Here is a 14467-nt window from a genome sequence, read left to right on the forward strand (position 1 = left end):
AGAGAGCCATATAGTGTGTGTATATAGAGAGCCATATAGTGTATGTATATAGAGAGCCATATAGTGTGTGTATATAGAGAGCCATATTGTGTGTGTATATAGAGAGACATATAGTGTGTGTATATAGAGAGCCATATAGTGTGTGTATATAGAGAGCCATATAGTGTGTGTATATAGAGAGCCATATAGTGTGTGTATTTAGAGAGCCATATAGTGTGTGTATATAGATAGCCGTATAGTGTGTGTATATAGAGAGCCGTATAGTGTGTGTATATAGAGAGCCGTATAGTGTGTGTATATAGAGAGCCGTATAGTGTGTGTATATAGAGAGCCATATAGTGTGTGTGTTTATAGATAGCCATATAATGTGTGTGTGTGTGTATATATATATATATATAGCCATATAGTGTGTGTATCACAGTGAATTGCTGGAGAGCTGTTGTGGAAGGAGTTAGAACCCTAGACTGTAAAAAAGCTGGTTCTTTTAATCAGCAAGCAGCTGGTACTGTTGATATAAAGCACAGCTTGAGTGGAAGTGTTCACAGGGAAAATGATGCCTATGTGTACAGGGCAGGCTGCTGCGATAACCTGTATCCCTTGTGCTTGGGTGTGAGGTTAGTGCTTAGACTCTGGGGAAAAATGAAAACACTTGTTTGAAATAGATAGAACATTCTTAATGATGTCATGAGCCCTGTTTGTTTCAGGCTGAAATGTGCCATATTTTGCCATAATTCTAGGCAAATGTAGGCTAGCAGACTACGTTACTACACCAGCAAACTTGTAGGGCCCCAATACACAACACTTAAAGGGGTACTACAGTGCCAGGAATACAAGGCTGTATTCCTGACACTATGACTCCCTCTGCCTCCCTTTTAAAAACCCTTTATTTACTAACCTGATCCCAGCGCCGATGTCCCCTGGGACTGGGTCACAGCTATGCCTTGTCCAGTGTAGCCTGATGAAGAGGCGATAATGCGCATGCATGACAAGTGCCGCATGTGTATTAGGCCATCCCTATAGGAATGCATTGAATCAATGCTTTCCTAGGGGGAAATAGCTAACGCTGGATGTCCTCATGGAGAGCGTGAGGTCATCCAGCATCAGTTACCGTCAGTTACCGGACCAAAAGTACCACTAGAGACTTGTGTGTTGGATGGGGATCTGTGAATGTTTTGTTGAAACCAGCTGCTATTCTCCAAAGTCATACTATATGTTGCTCTGCTTCACTTGACCCTGAATCTCTTTAATATTTTATAAAAGTTTCTGATTGTCCTAACCTTGGCTTTGTTTACATTTTTCTGCTTTCTGGAATCTTTGACCTGTGTACACAGCAATGAGTATTTCTGGTATCTCTGCTTTGGTTTGAAATAAGGTTTACATAAGCCTTTATTCTTTTTTGCTTCTTTAACCCCTTAAGGACCAAACTTCTGGAATAAAATGGAATCATGACGTGTCACACACGTCATGTGTCCTTAAGGGGTTAAGGTGTTTTGTTAAGCTCGGCGGTTGTTTTTTTAAGGTGACATATCTTTCTGTCTCTGAGTATAATATCACCATTACAGCTATATACAATATGCTTACATGTAAAATTGCTTGCAGAGCTCGTGTTCCACATTTATAAATTAATAGTCACTCACTAATAAATCTGCTTAATTGTCTCTCTCTCTCTCTTTCTCTCTCTCTCTCTCTCTCGCTTAGTTTGCATTTTTACATTTTAAGTTCAATAGATATATACAGAGAATATATTTGAAAATGGGTCCACCTAAAAAAGTATAATTTTATGCTGGCCTAATGAGATTTCCGTTCCGGCTTTTGTTGTGCTCACTAGACTTGTCAGTATTCAGCCTCTCTAAAGGGAAGCCACAATAGGATACATGGTAGAAAGATTTGTGGGACCATAAGCAGATATCTCCTCTGTCCTTCCAATATATTGTGTTTCTGAAACTTTTCAGTCTGTGCTCCCCACCCAGGTATCCCACATTTCCATTGAGTCTATTTTCCCATCATTTTTGCTTTTCCAGTTTTCAGTCTGTCCATGTCTCTTCATTCTTTCTTGAAGGTTCTTTATTTCAGTGTCTTTCTGCCTGACTCACACTGCATGTGTCTCTGTTCTCAAACTTCTGCCTTTGTCTCGCTACTTCTCTGCCAGTCTCTCTTTCTTCTTTGTTATTTTCATCCTATTTCCCCCCAATGAGTTTGCTGATGGAGATGACTGCTTTTATGCAGGGACGTATTAGCCGCGAGGCAAACAAGGCATTTGCCTTGGGTGGCATTTTCCAGGGTGCGGCAAAAAAAGCCACCCCCAAATGCCCAGGGCAAATACCTTGTTAGCCTTGTGGCTAACAGTCCAGGTGGGCAGTCGGTCCGGCGGGCGGCGCTAGCGAGGGAGCACTTCCCCCTGATCTCTCTGCTCAGCTCCCTCGCGCGCCGCCCGCATAGTGATCATGGGAGCCGGAATATGATGTCATGGGAGCATGGGAGCTGAGCAGAGTGCTCAGGGGAAAGTGCTCCCTCGCCAGCGCCGCCCACCCAACCAGCAGCCAAGCAGCCACTGGACCCCCAGGGAATGGGAGAAACCTCCCACAGGTAAGGAGGCTGGGGGGTTAAATTAAAAAAAAAAAGTGAGTGTGTTACTGTGAGTGTCTGTGTGTCTGTTAGTGTGTGTGTCTGTTAGTGTGTGTGTCTGTTAGTGTGTGTGTCTGTTAGTGAGTGTGTGTTTCTGTTAGCTAGTGTATGCGTATCTGTCAGTGAATGTGTGTGTGTGTATTTAGAAAGCGGGGCAGGGGGAAGGGTTGGGTGGCGCGCGGGGGGGAGGGCAGCACAAAACCAAGATACACAACTGTGTGTGTATGGGAAGGCTGTTGTGTTGTGTGTGTTGTATGTGTGTTCGCAGGCAATGTTTGGGGGGGCATGCTTTGTGTATGAGTAGGTTACATGGAGTGATGTCTATATTGATGTCTATATTGTGTGTGTTGTTATTATTAATTTATTATTTATATAGCGCTAGCAAATTCCTTAGCGCTGTACAATGGTTTGGAGTTTGCTGTATCTGTGCGGGGATGCTAGTGAATGTGTTTGAGGTTGTATGTGTTTGGGAGGCTGTGTGTGCGCATTTAAGAAGAAGCTGATTGTGAGTTTGTTGGGCTGTTTGTGTTTGTGAGGCTCTGTGTGTGTAATAATGTGTGTTTTGCTTTGTTTGTTTGGGAGGCTGTGTGTATGTGTGTGGGCTGTATGTTCATTAAACAATGCCCTGTTGTGTACTCCTTGCACATGGTGTTACTCATACCTCAGGTTTAGAGCCAGGGCACTAGGAATATCACACCCACATTTCCTCCATCATATAATTATACAATGATTTGTTGGCAGAGAAAGTTATCAGTGGCAGACACCCCACATTCTGGTTCTACTATTGGAAATATGCATATTTTGTTTTGTAGACTTTCCTCAGCAATTTTCTCTACACCTAATGCTCTCAGGTTTTCCAGCTGGTGAATAAATATTGATTACTGCTTGCATTACTGTGACACTGATTAAAGAAAGGTTTTCATGCATCAATAAATACTATAAATTACTATTAGTTAACTGATTAGAGAGAAAAATTTATGTCTAGTTTTAGGTTGTAGCGATAAATTCACACCCACAAAGTCAAAGTATGGTCCAAAATAAATATATTAGATCACCTGCAGTTCACATGTAAACATGAAACAAGGCCTGAGGTTATGTTCTTTAAATTTCCACTTCAATGGAAGGAAGTCGGAAATCTTCAGGCACATTAGCTTTTTGAAACCAGTTTATTTCAAAAGTATGAAGTTTCCCTAGGCTGGAATGAGACAATGATCTATAGCAATCACATTGAGTCTTCTCCACCTGTTTGGTCTGTTGCCACCAGACCTTTTAAGAGGCTCTTACCCAAAGTAATCCAAAGGCTGGCCTAACATGCACATGTAGAAAACATGTATATGTTTTCAATTAATACTTTTGCAATGGCTATCCTTTAATCTCCACTTTCAACCATTCTTGCGTATTAATTTGGACTAGAACAAAGAACTGACATCACCTCTACCATATTGAATTACAGTTTATAAAGAACACAATTCTTAAGAAGAAAAACTGTATTTCAGTGTTAAAGAACAGGTTTTTTTTTCCAAAATGCCTATAATCAGAGGCAATGTTTGTTCTCACTACACGTTTGGATCATTATGTATCTTTTAACTCCTTCATAACAAGAGTTGCTGTAAAAAGCACTGGAATATTTATTGTATGTATTTATTTTTGTGGTTTGTGTGTATGTACAGGCTGTGTGTGTGTTTTAGTGTGTTTGGATCAGCCCATAATAGATACCAGTTGGTCTCATGGTACCCGATGGCACAGAGGTGAGGGCAGCACTCTGTCATCCTACTTCTAGAACTATTCTTAAAAAAGGGGTGGGGGGCGTTGATGAGTTGCATTTATAAGAATCAGCTGTCCATGAGTGGTCAACTGGCTTTGCATCTCTTCCTGAGTATGGTTAAAGATAGTATTTGCTTAGTCTACAGGGTCACTAAGTGTTCCATGTTTGTCAGTACAACACCACATTTTAAACTCTTGTCCTGGATCCCTGTATATGTCCAACATTCTGAAATATGCCTAGCAGTTCCACTATTAAATTACGTGACAGTCAGATTTCAAAATGCAGGACGTGGCTGTCTCACATGAAACATAAGGCAGGGCCCTCAGACCATGCATGGTCTGCTCTGCGTGGGCCAGCCAGGGAAGCTTGTAGTCGGTCTGGCAGGCACACATGCCATGGTGACCTGCTAACTTTATGGGTGGATCTAATCCTGTAATAGATGTGCTCACCCCCTCGTTGATGCCCACTTTTGGCCTGCACACTAAACTTAAAGAGACACTATAGTCACCTGAACAACTTTAGCTTAATGAAGCAGTTTTGGTGTATAGAACATACCCCTGCAGCCTCACCATTTAGGAGTTAAATCCCTTTGTTTATGAACCCTAGTCACACCTCCCTGCATGTGACTTGCACAGCCTTCCATAAACACTTCCTGTAAAGAGAGCCCTATTTAGGCTTTCTTTATTGCAAGTTCTGTTTAATTAAGATTTTCTTATCCCCTGCTATGTTAATAGCTTGCTAGACCCTGCAAGAGCCTCCTGTATGTGATTAAAGTTCAATTTAGAGATTGGGATACAATTATTTTAGGTAAATTACATCTGTTTGAAAGTGAAACCAGTTTTTTTTTCATGCAGGCTCTGTCAATCATAGCCAGGGGAGGTGTGGCTAGGGCTGCATAAACAGAAACAAAGTGATTTAACTCCTAAATGACAGTGAATTGAGCAGTGAAATTGCAGGGGAATGATCTATACACTAAAACTGCTTTATTTAACTAAAATACTTCAAGCACAGTGCTAATTCTGTTCTCATTAAAGATTATCCCTAAATTCTCAAAGCAGCACCATATCTTGTCAATGTCCCGCTGTTAGATGAACAGTCCTATGCTGGAACAAATCCATACATATGACAGTATCTGACAGTTCACCGCAATAATACTTGTATTAAAGGGAAACTATAGTGCCAGGAAAACAATGTTGCGATTAAAAACTGCAGTAATTACCTTTGCAGGGTTAAAGGACCTGGAACTATGCATCCTGATAACCTCAATGAGCTGACGTGGTCTGGGTACCTATAGTGTCCCTTTATGTATTCATATGTGTTCACATGCATGATACCATAGGCAACAGCACTGGGCTAAGTTGCATATGAATTAATTAGCACTTTTGTTATCACAAAAGGCAGCCCTTCACCCCCCTTCAGCTATATATTATAGGGCTACTATATTTAAGGGCTTCTTCACCACTGCTAAATAGTGTGTTCAAAAGGAGTAGTTAATGTAGGTATGAGTAGTTAATGTAGGTATGAGTAGTTAATGTAGGTAATGTAGGTACAAGTACGTATCCAAGTCCTATGATGTTTTGTCCATAAACAGATATCAGAAACACACCTGTAAGCATGATCATAGGCTGTCTAAGGGACACGCGACATTAGTAAGAACTAATATAGCTTGTCTACATTTTTGGATGTTTTTTAGAAATTGAGATTTGGCATCAGAACGAGACATTGTGAGCATGCTGGCAGTTAACAACTCCAATAAAAACAGGAGAGTGAAATCAAATAATTTCCTCTGGCTCCAGAGCAGAAAGAGCTCTGGATCGGAAAAAATAAATCTCCTTCAGAAACTTTTTTTGGAAATCCTTTTCATTCTCTTGTTTTATGACTCTTTATTACAAAATAGTGTGATAACAAGACTTGTGCATAGCGGGAAAATTTGGTTCGGCAAAAACATTTTTCCTAAAATTTAATTAGGTCAGGACCTCTGACACATTTGATGATCTGACTCGTTTGAATATCGTCCATAGAAAATATTCAGGAAAATGTTTCTGACAAACATAAAAAAGAAGCACAAAAATGGGCCACAAGAGGCACTATAAAATATGTATGTGATATAAATAGTATGTATATATTTCACAGTAGACTGATAGGTGCATTTTCCTGGTATTTGGTTCACAGATCAAGTGAGAAAAAGTAACCAATGCAGGGAAAACGAGGAAGAGCAGTAAGAAAAAAATATTTTTATAAATGTAGAATTTTTTTTAAATATATTATAAATAAACATGGGTGTTTTTACTGCTCCTCCTTTTCTCCCCTCTATCAGTCACTTCTCACTTAATCTGTGAAGAAGAAATGACTGTTCAAATAAGAAACTATTTCAAATAGGAAAATAAAAAAAACCCTAGAAAGGCAAACAAAAGCTTAATAGTTTTGTTCTATAGTTTGAGACAAATCATGGCATCTTTAATGGAATTCATTTGCGGAGTTACAGAGGAGACATTTGGGCAAACGTTACAGAGGAAACATTTGGGCAAAAGTTTGTATATTTTAAAACTGTATGTATATGTGTGTATAAATTATAAATATAGAGATATATAAATGTATATACTGGTAATCCAAATTATTCAAATCCCATTAAAAAAACAATGAACAGAACAAACAAAAGCAATTGAAATAGCTCAACACAACGAATGCATCAAGTGGTTTCCTCAAATGCAACTGAAAATGCAACTTATATTGACTTCTCCAGTCTGAAAGTTATTCAACCCCCTGAATGGAATCCCTTACAACAGCACAAATATACAAAACCGGTATTGTGTCAAGCACACCTGATGCAACTAATCAAGGGCTTCATTAGTTGCACCAGGTGTGCTTGAGCTGGAACACTTGAAATTCCTGAACTGACTAGGGGTTTGCTGAGTGTCATGTTTGACTCCATGTTAGAAATATAGTTATAGGTATTAAAAAATGTGGATATATATATTTTAAAGGCATATACAGTCTAGACAGTGTGGTTCATCATTTGTTATTTAAATGTTCTCTAATGTAGAACTTTACAATCTCATTACTGTGTATTAAGGAGTTTATTCTCTGATGCAATCTGAAATTAAGAGCATATTTCTTTATTTCTACAGCAAATCATTATCTAGACTGCACCTTGTACTGATGGTATGCTGGGCCTCAACTCAGCTCAGCGTCTGGACGCAATAAAGACGGAGCAGGTTTCCCTTTTGAAAACTCAAAGGTATGGTATAAAATATCTACATAGTCCACACGTACTCACAAAAGCCGTTTACACTATCTTATGGCTCTAGGCAAAAGAATAGCTCCCAAATGCTTATGCAGTACATATATTTTTTCCTGAGTATTTCAGAGGTATTGAGTGTATGGAGTAACCTTTGCACAGTAGAGGTGACACAAGAATCCATAACAAGTAAATGTATTCTTCCGGAATCTTCAGTAGTAGCCAGTGAATTTTTATCATCTAATTACATATGTAGTGAAACTGACTTTCCAAGGTTGATTATAGCTTTAATACTCTAGGGAACGAGTCATCTGGTATACTTTCATCGAGAGAATCAAGTCAAGGTTATGGTGTGATATTGGTTTGAAATACTGTAGTACTGAGTAAAAGAGATGAACCTTGATAGTCTCCACGTTTTGCTATAATGGTCAGAGCGTGTCTACCTTACCTATCTGCAGTTAATCTTAAATAAAGTGACCGGTTGATAGCCGAGTTTCAAAGTTAAGCAATTTTCATCCATTTTCAGGTTACAACTATCTATTTTAGAGTATTGGATGTGCCATTAAGGTTTAGAAGCAAGCAGTAAATTTCCATATTCTGAATGTCAAATGTCACTCAGCATTTGGATGTCCTTGCGGGAAGTGCATTATTGTGATAATTAAGATACTGTCACCATTTGTTATGAGTCTCATGGTGATATATTTAAAAGATGGGTGTTGTTGATGGCACGGCTTTTGTTGCAAAGCATGTGTTTACTAAAATCAACACCACTCTTTGTCTAATGATTGTTCTATTTTGTATCCTCCCCATATAATTTAATAGCGTGCTGACACGTTGTAGCTGGTAAGTCAGCATTTCGTAAGAGCATAAATACTTTTTCCCAACATGGGATAAAGGGTAGCTGTTCTCTCAAAGGTGTTCGAAATAAGCTTAATGATGGTAAACTAAAACATTATAGTCACCAAGCCAGATCTTGGTGACTATTTGGAAATAAAACTTGAAGTAGCATGGACATACCGTATATACTCGAGTATAAGCAGAGTTTTTCAGCACATTTTTTGTGCTGAAAAAACCCCAACTCGGCTTATACTCGAGTCACTGTCTGTATTATGGCAATTTACATTGTATGTACATTGCCATAATACAGACAGGGGGCTGGCAGCGCTTACCTCTCCTGTAGCTCCTGTCAGCTCCCTTCTCCTCCGTGCCGGTCCGTTCAGCACCTCTGTCAGCTCCCAGTGTAAATCTCGCGAGAGCCGCGGGGTCATAGTGCAGCTCTCGCGAGACTTACAGTGTGAGCTGACAGAGGAGCTGCATGGACCGGCGCGGAGGAGAAGGGAGCTGACAGGAGCTGCAGGAGAGGTAAGTGCTCTCTGCCAGCCCCCCTCCCCCCCACTGAACTGCCAATACCACTGGACTACCAGGGAGTGAGAGCCCCCCTCGCTGCCATGTATCAAGCAGGGAGGGGGGACGAAAAAAATAATAATAATAAAATAAAATATTAAAAATAATAATATTAAAAAATAAATAAATAAAAATAATAATAAAAAAATTGCAATTATTATAATTAAAAAATAATAATAAAAATGCCCACCCCCCACCAAGGCTCTGCATCACACTCTGCATCACACACACACTGCACTCATACACACACTGCACTCATACACACACTGCACTCATACACACACTGCACTCATACACACACTGCACTCACACACACACACTGCACTCATACACATACACACTGCATTCACACACACACACTGCACTCATATACACACTGCACTCATACACACACACTGCATTCATACATACATACTGCACTCATACACACACTGCACTCCTACACACACTGCACTTATACACACACACTGCACTTATACACACACACACTGCACTCATACACACTGCACTCATACACACACACTGCACTCATACATACACTGCACTCATACACACACACTGCATTCATATACACACACACTGCATTCATACACACACACTGCATTCATTATATACACACACTGTAAATAAAAATTCAATTAATATATTTTTTTTAGGATATAATTTTATTTAGAAATGTACCAGTAGTTGCTGCATTACCCACCCTAGTCTTACACTCGAGTCAATAAGTTTTCCCAGTTTTTTGGGGTAAAATTAGGGGCCTCGGCTTATATTCGGGTCAGCTTATACTCGAGTATATACAGTATATAATTAGTGATCTACAAATGTACAGAGAGGAATTGCTTATAGGTCTTAAGTAGCACCTAATAACTGTCTCTTTAAATTGAAGTTTCTATTATGCGCAATGAGAGTTTCCTTGAATATTTGCCGTTTTCTTATTATTTGGGTTAATGCGATGAAATCTGCTGGAGATTTTCAGGAGCAAAGCTGTGTTCCCGAATGTTGCAGTAAATAATGCATTCATAAAACATTCTAACATAATAGAATTATGCTTTGTGTGAATGACAAGCTGTTAACATAGTGCATTCCTGTACAACACTACACTTTAATGAGCTAAAAACATACTATAATGAATTAAAGGTAAACGTGGAGGTATGTATGATAACTTTCTTTTTATACCAGCGGAATAGTAAAAAAATAAAAGCAAAATAAAATTCAGATTCATATAAATATATGTTTGTGTGCTATTTTTGACATATTCTAGATCAGTTTTGTTATGGAACCTGTTCTGCATTACAGTATAGCGTGTCCCAAACACTATGCGCGTAGAAACAAAACATCATAGAGCGTTTGATGTGGCATATAAAACTGCTCAGGAATCTTTAGCCTTGATAATCGCTTCCTCGTGAAAAGTAGGTCACTAGTTCTATATTTTAAAAAAAAAAAACACAAAAAACACATGCATTCAGTGTCATCTGAAAATGATTACAATGGCCAAAAAGGTTATCAACTATTTAATATATGTTGGATATATTTGGCAGAAAATAATCATCCAGGTTAATCTAAAACAAATATATTCAGTGTCTTTTGTTTTGAGATGCCAGTATGCTTTTGCCAGCGAAGGGATTATAGGATTGAACCAAATTTATAGGATTATGGTTTCGAGGGAAAGAATATTCTCTCTGCTTTGTATTATCTTGCAGATGATGGACAGATTTAGACCATTTCAATATCTATATTATTGTTCAATGGATTCACTTCTCAATTCACAGATGGGCTTTACAATTTTTCTAGTGTCTTCCAAACCAGTTATTTAAATTATGTTTATTTACACAAAACAAATGATTTATTTACGCAAAATAACAACAAACGGTTTTCTTTTCTTTTAAAGGGATGTCAGTTTTTAAAATTCCAGATGAATTCTGCTGCTATTGGGATTCACATTTTTTTTATTCTACCGCATTACTTCTGGTTAGAAACACTGGATAACAGCTAAAATTAAGAAAAAAACTATTAAACGTAAAAAAAAAAAAAAAATTAAAAGAAAAAAGGTACATTAGTATTGAGCAGTGATATATATCCCTGGGCTTGAATCTCTGAGCCCCGTTTTACACATACCTAGACCAAGGGATGCCCAGTACATTGGTTCTAAGTGCCACTTCCCTCTCCTGCCATTATACTCACTGTGGCTAGGGACCACCATGTCCCCGGGCATACATACCGTTTTACCTCTATATAGTTGGAGCAGGGGCTATCCAAATACCCTCATTTTGTTTAATATGTGATCAAAAGACACTTAATCGACTACTAAATACCAATTCTACTTCACTAGCTCATGTCCAACATCAAAATGAATAGATAAAATAGAAATGGTGTATTTACATTCTTAACCACACCAAATAAATTCTAGAAAATGGAGTATGGAGGTTAAATCATAAATTGTTTAACCCCAAAGTTCTCAGATCAGTGCTTCTTAGCTCTGCCCAGCTAATTCTATTTAAGTCTGAGGTTATAATCAGAAATCCTCAGACTGGGCACTGCATTTTTACTCTATTTCAAGGATATGGAGCTACTGATAGGCTCAAAGCATCAGCTGGACCTCCAGTGGAATTCTCATTACGTTTTTATGGTGCCCGGGGTATTCTTTAATGCATAACATGTTCTATCTAAATGCAAACTGATCAAATGTTGAGGGATGTGATTGTATCTTATTGTTTGCCCCAACCTAGCACCTGTTTTTGCCTTAAAGAATCCTCCATTAATCTTCTGTGATAACTTTTTAAAAAGGTTTTTAAAGGAATATTTTTGCACAAACAAAACAGGGAAGTTTAGTACATGTTTTTGTACACATACATACGACTTACTAAAACTGAATTTTATAAGTCTGTGGCACATCAAAGGTGGTCATTTCCACCCAGACATCAGCGGTTATTATCAAAATATCTGTTTTATCTTAATCTTCTTAGCGTTCACTAATCTCTAAGAAAGAGCTTAGTGTCTCTATCAGTTGAGCTTTTCTCATTTTATTTTTAGTTTAAACATAGTTTTAAATTGGAAAATAGTTATAGCTTTGGAAACATTAAAATGCAATATATATATATTTTATATATAAATATTTTAAAACCCTAGCAGAGAGATTTTTTTTTTTATAGAAGCTATACATTTACAGCTACAGTATTAATCTGCTGATGCTTGTTTAAAACAAATAAAGAATTACAATAATGTTCTATATCTTGAATCACAGTAACCTTGAGCATGTGGAGTGTAATAGGTTATTAGCTATTTTCCCACTGGTGGATCTAGCAACCAGTAGGCATATGATGGAAATTGCCTGTGGTGTCACTATGACCCCCACGTTAGTGCAAGGGAGGTATCATAACTCCCCTATCCATTGACTGTTTTCTGTAATAAAGACAAACAAGTGGGCAGGTATTGCTGCAAAGTACCCCCCTCTCACCATGCCCCCATGCTTTAATATAAAGAACAATGGGTGAACAGATCACTGCCCATTCCCCATGCTCTTACAGCGGGGCACATGTAGGGCTCCAATCAAATAATAATGTGTGACATTATTAGACCTAGTGTGTTAATATTGATAAAGGGAATATCTTTGAATAAAATCAACATTTAGTTGCTGTCCCTAGCCATCAATGATGTTTTTTCCATCATATTTGTATGTGCCAAGGACAGAACTCAAAATCATGCAATAAATAAATTGGCTTGTCCCTTTCCCATTCTTCATATGTCCATAAGGTGTTTCAGAGATGTGGGAAATAACCAAATCGCCCAAAATTTGGACAAATTGCAATATGTTTGGATCCAAGTGCACAATGGTTGAGTCACATTTTATGGCTGGATTCTGCCAGCTGAAAGATGGGAGAGGCGGAGAGGGCTCTGAGCACTCTACGTGTTTATGAAAGAGTCATTGGCAGCCTGTAAGCTTTATTTCATGCACATATATTTGGTGTAAATGTATTTACAGCATGTAGGCATTATTTCAACACATGGGAATTATTTGTACTTTGTGGTGGCATTTTAGAACGCTTCATTGCCAGGAATGCAGTCAAATTGCTCATGCATAGCCATACGTATTTGACCATTTTTTCAAACAAGACCACAAGTTTTTCCATTGATAATCTCATCACATTACTAAAATTAGGAGACAGGGAAGTGAACTCAGTAACATAATTTGCAGAAAGGCATACAAATGGCAACATTTTATATGGCAAAGTATATTTAAACGCAATATAAACTGAAGGTCTTGACTGTTAGTTGTCTGATTCCTGATTACAATAGTTTTAAAATAGGATGTATTTTAATAATATACATTCTTAATACAATATATTTAATGTATGTTTTATTGTTTTTTTATTCTTCTAGGTGGATAAAGTAATGTCCATGTTATATTACACTCTGATTATAGCATTTTTGATTGGCATACAGGCTGCACCAAAGACCAAGGACCATGCTCCAGCAAGGTCTTCTACAAGACCTCGCATTCCACATCATACACATCGGACTAAATCCCTTCATCGTTCTCATGGGAAGATAGATGTAAATGGACCCTCAAACTTTCAGAATTTTACAGTGGACCCTAAACTTTTCAAAAAAAGGAAATTTCGCTCTCCAAGAGTTCTGTTTAGCACACAACCGCCTCCATTGTCTGAGGACTGGCGGAACTTGGAGTATTTGGATGATGAGGAGTCTCTCAATAAGACTATCCGGGCTAAGAGGACGGTGCATCCAGTTCTTCACCGCGGGGAGTACTCTGTGTGTGACAGTGTCAGCATGTGGGTTGGGGAGAAGACCACAGCCACAGACATTAAGGGAAAGGAGGTGACTGTTTTGGGGGAAGTGAACATAAATAATAGTGTTTTCAAGCAGTACTTTTTTGAGACCAAATGCATGGACCCAAAGCCAGTGTCAGGTGGATGTCGTGGGATTGATTCAAAGCATTGGAACTCTTATTGTACCACCACGCACACCTTTGTCAAAGCATTGACCATGGAAGGGAAGCAAGCAGCATGGAGGTTCATACGGATTGATACAGCTTGTGTCTGCGTGCTAAGCAGGAAAGGTCGCTCCTAAGTGGATACTTTGTTGCTCCCAAGCTCCTCCCCACCCCTACCTCAGCCTGTAAATTATTTTAAATTATATGGACTGCATGGTATATTTATAGTTTATACTGTAAAAAAGAGAAGCATTATTTATTATTAAACAGTTTTCAAAATTGCTTGTTTGCTTTTATTGAACGGTATTCCTATTTCATTTTACTTTTTTCATGTATGAATTGTCCTATCTATGTATTTAGAACACGTACAAATTAGCAAATAATTAGATTGACATTTGCACAACACTTGAACTCTGTTCTAGATGCCCAGTTAGCCCCATGGATGTGCAATGGGAATGTATTCCCTGATCTAGCATCCTTCTTT

The 14467-nt window shown here is 38.4% G+C and overlaps 1 protein-coding gene across 3 annotated transcripts in view; it reads left to right on the forward strand.

The window, feature by feature from the left end:
- NGF (nerve growth factor) overlaps positions 1-14264 on the forward strand; it is an 85172-nt gene extending 70908 nt beyond the window's left edge. For all 3 annotated transcript variants that reach the window (XM_063444310.1, XM_063444311.1, XM_063444312.1), the window contains 2 exons: positions 7519-7628; positions 13413-14264. In XM_063444310.1, coding sequence (XP_063300380.1) covers positions 13425-14120 — 696 coding nt within the window. In that variant the 5' untranslated portion in view covers positions 7519-7628; positions 13413-13424 and the 3' untranslated portion in view covers positions 14121-14264. The remainder of the gene's footprint in view (positions 1-7518; positions 7629-13412) is intronic.
- Positions 14265-14467: the final 203 nt, after the last annotated feature.

Source organism: Pelobates fuscus, chromosome 1 (assembly GCF_036172605.1).
Source record: "Pelobates fuscus isolate aPelFus1 chromosome 1, aPelFus1.pri, whole genome shotgun sequence".
Lineage (NCBI taxonomy): Eukaryota > Metazoa > Chordata > Amphibia > Anura > Pelobatidae > Pelobates > Pelobates fuscus.